Below are 2,724 nucleotides of genomic sequence, written 5' to 3'. Positions count from 1 at the left end.
ACCGCCCCGGACGGTGGGGAACCCGGGGGGGCTGCGGAGCTCCACAGAGGGCCTCTGTGGGATGCTGTCCTCCGCGGACTGTGTGACCCTGGTGCAGAGCATCCTGGGCAGGCTGAGGGTGGGGGAGTGGGAGGAGGTCCACGTGTTCGAGAAGGTTCCCCTCCTCCCAGGGGAGGCCGTCATGGCCAACCTGTTCCACTATGGGGTCATCCAGGACACCTACCCCCTCCATGACACCTCTCTGCTCCAGAGCCTTCAGAGCAGCTGGACGACCAACTGGTTCGGCCTCAAACCATTCAGCCAATCACAGCATCGGGAGCAGCTGGAGAACAAGAAGGAGTATTTCGGCGAAGCGGTGGCCCTCTCCTTCGGGCTGGAGGGCGCGGTGGTCCGCACCCTCCTCCTGAAGTCGACCGTCTCTCTGTTTCTGTGTTACTACCCCCTGGGACCGGGCTGGGGCCTGGTCCTCTGCAGCCTCTCCAGCATGGTGTGGCCATGGCTCTTCCTGGGGGGCTGGAGGCAGAGGAGGAGGAGTCTAGAGAAGGACTGGGGCACGGTGGGGACCCACCAGACACACAGCCAGTCATCAGCAACATGTATGTACTCAAATATTCCCACAATTTAAAAAAACGACCCTCAGGGCTATAATTGACACGTGGTCCTCGTTGGTAGAGCATTGCACTAATAACGCTCGATTCCCGCTGGGACTGGGAATGTAAAAAAAGAATAATAATGCCCTGAATTAAATGCTGCTTTGGATAAAAGCGTCAGCTAAATGGCATATATTATTATTATACATGCATATAATGACCTTGACTATTTAGCGCCCTTGTTGTTTGTTTGTTTTGTGGTTGAAATTCAAATTCAAATTCGAGAGGTATAATTTCAGTGGAAATTGTGAAGTGTTCTTGCCCCTAAACCCATATCGGGGTATTTAAGCCAAGAAGTATAAATGCTATCCCTTGATATTGAATGTGTAAGTTAAAAGCTTAACATGTGGCTCAAACCACCATCCAAGTTGCCCATCCCTATCTTAGATCTTAGACACTAATTAGACACAAATTCCACACAAATGTACACATTTTGTGGACAATTAAGTGTTTATATTAAATTATTTTCTATTCTATTGTACTCTATCAGCAGCAGCATCGGCACCCAGGATGGCAGACACAGAAACACTTCAGCCCCAGCTTAATGCCCTCTCCCTCGGGCAGATGAGCTGGAGGAGACTCCAACACTCCCTGTTCTTACTGACCTGCACCCTCGTCCCCTCTTCCGCTTTGATCCTCACCTACCTCGACCTGGATGCCTGGCTGGTCACAGAGAGAGAGAAACACACCACGACCATCTCACACCACCTCCTCTGCTACCTCCCTGAGATCGCTCTCACGGTGGCCATGGCTGGGATGGACTGCCTGGCCTACCAGCTGTCCCATAGACAGCAGCAGCACCATCTCATCACGAGATGCCATGCCACCATGAGATCCATCTTACAACCCCTAGTCCACTTCCTCCACATCCTCATCCCTGTGGAGGTTTTCACAGCTGCCATGGGAGGGATGGTGACCCTGGCTTTCCCACTGTCCCACAGCCCTGAGCCTGGGCAGAGAGGCCATCCGCCTGCCCCACCATCACACCACCGCCACCACCACGACCACGACTACGACTACCACCACCAGCAGCAACAACACCTGCTCCCTGAGCTCATCCTCTCCTGCCTCTTCAACCACTTCGCCGTCCACTTCTACAGGGCTCTGGTCCTGGGTGACCTCCCCGCGCTGCGTTTCCACCTGGCCGTGCAGCTGGCCACCCACCTGGGCCTCAAGCTGCTCTCTGCCAGCCTGCTGCCACACCTGAAGAGGAGGAGGAGGAGAGCGCCCTCCGGTGGCCGTGGCCGCGGCCACCCGGTAGAGCAGCCTCCCGTGCTGAGGCAGATCCAGGAGGAGAGCGCCAGGCCGGCCTACGACTCCCACACATGGAGATACATGGAGCTGGTCGTCTCCTACTGCCACATCATGCTCTTCTCCCGGATCTTTCCACAGGGTACCCTCTGGTGCCTGCTGACCATGCTGCTCAAGTCTCGCGTCGCCACTCGGCACCTGTGCTCCGCCGTGAGGCGCCCGTTCCCTCGGCCGTCCCCCGGGTGGGTCCGTCTGTGGGAGCGGGTCTTCTGGGTCCTGGAGGTCCTGTGTGTCCTGATCAGCCCCGTCCTGCTTTGGTCCACCTCCCCAGAGATAAGTTTCCTGTTCCTGGGCTTCACTCAGTGGGACGTCCTCAACGTGTTCTACCTGCTGCAGTTGCCGCTGTTGGGAGTGACACCGTCCTCCCTGCTGCTCCACCTGACACGGTCCTGTGGCAGACAGGCAGCGGAACAGCCAGAGCAGCGCCACCCCTGCCTTTACAGGCTCCACAGACAACAACGCACACAGGAACTCACACAGCGGCCGCACGCTCGGACAATGTAGACATCTTGACAGGGGTGTTATTATGGCACTGAAATAAAGTGAGACGTGAGGAGTGAGAATTTGATAAAGGTGTGTTTGTGTGTGTGTGTGTGTGTGTGTGTCTCTATGTCTAGATGCATTTGTGCATGCATGTATATTAGTAGGGCATTTGTTGTAGTAGTAGTAGTAGTAGTAGTAGTAGTAGTAGTAGTAGTAGTAGTAGTAGTAGTAGTAGTAGTAGTAGTGGATTTGTATCCACTGTGGTCAGTCATGACATCTA

General features: G+C 54.9%; 1 protein-coding gene across 1 annotated transcript in view; it reads left to right on the top strand.

Annotated features, from left to right (window-relative positions):
- LOC308150633 (anoctamin-10-like) overlaps positions 1-2,465 on the top strand; it is a gene marked incomplete at both ends in the record, with an annotated part of 2,755 nt that extends 290 nt beyond the window's left edge. The window contains 2 exons of the mRNA XM_080523443.1: positions 1-556; positions 1,215-2,465. The exon at positions 1-556 is cut by the window's left edge and continues 290 nt beyond it. Of these exons, the coding sequence (XP_080379569.1) occupies positions 1-556; positions 1,215-2,465 (1,807 nt within the window). The remainder of the gene's footprint in view (positions 557-1,214) is intronic.
- Positions 2,466-2,724: the final 259 nt, after the last annotated feature.

Source organism: Nansenia antarctica (genome assembly GCF_963989245.1).
Source record: "Nansenia antarctica genome assembly, chromosome: 2".
In the NCBI taxonomy this organism is placed as follows: domain Eukaryota; kingdom Metazoa; phylum Chordata; class Actinopteri; order Argentiniformes; family Microstomatidae; genus Nansenia; species Nansenia antarctica.
This window is presented reverse-complemented; position numbering and strand designations above follow the sequence as displayed.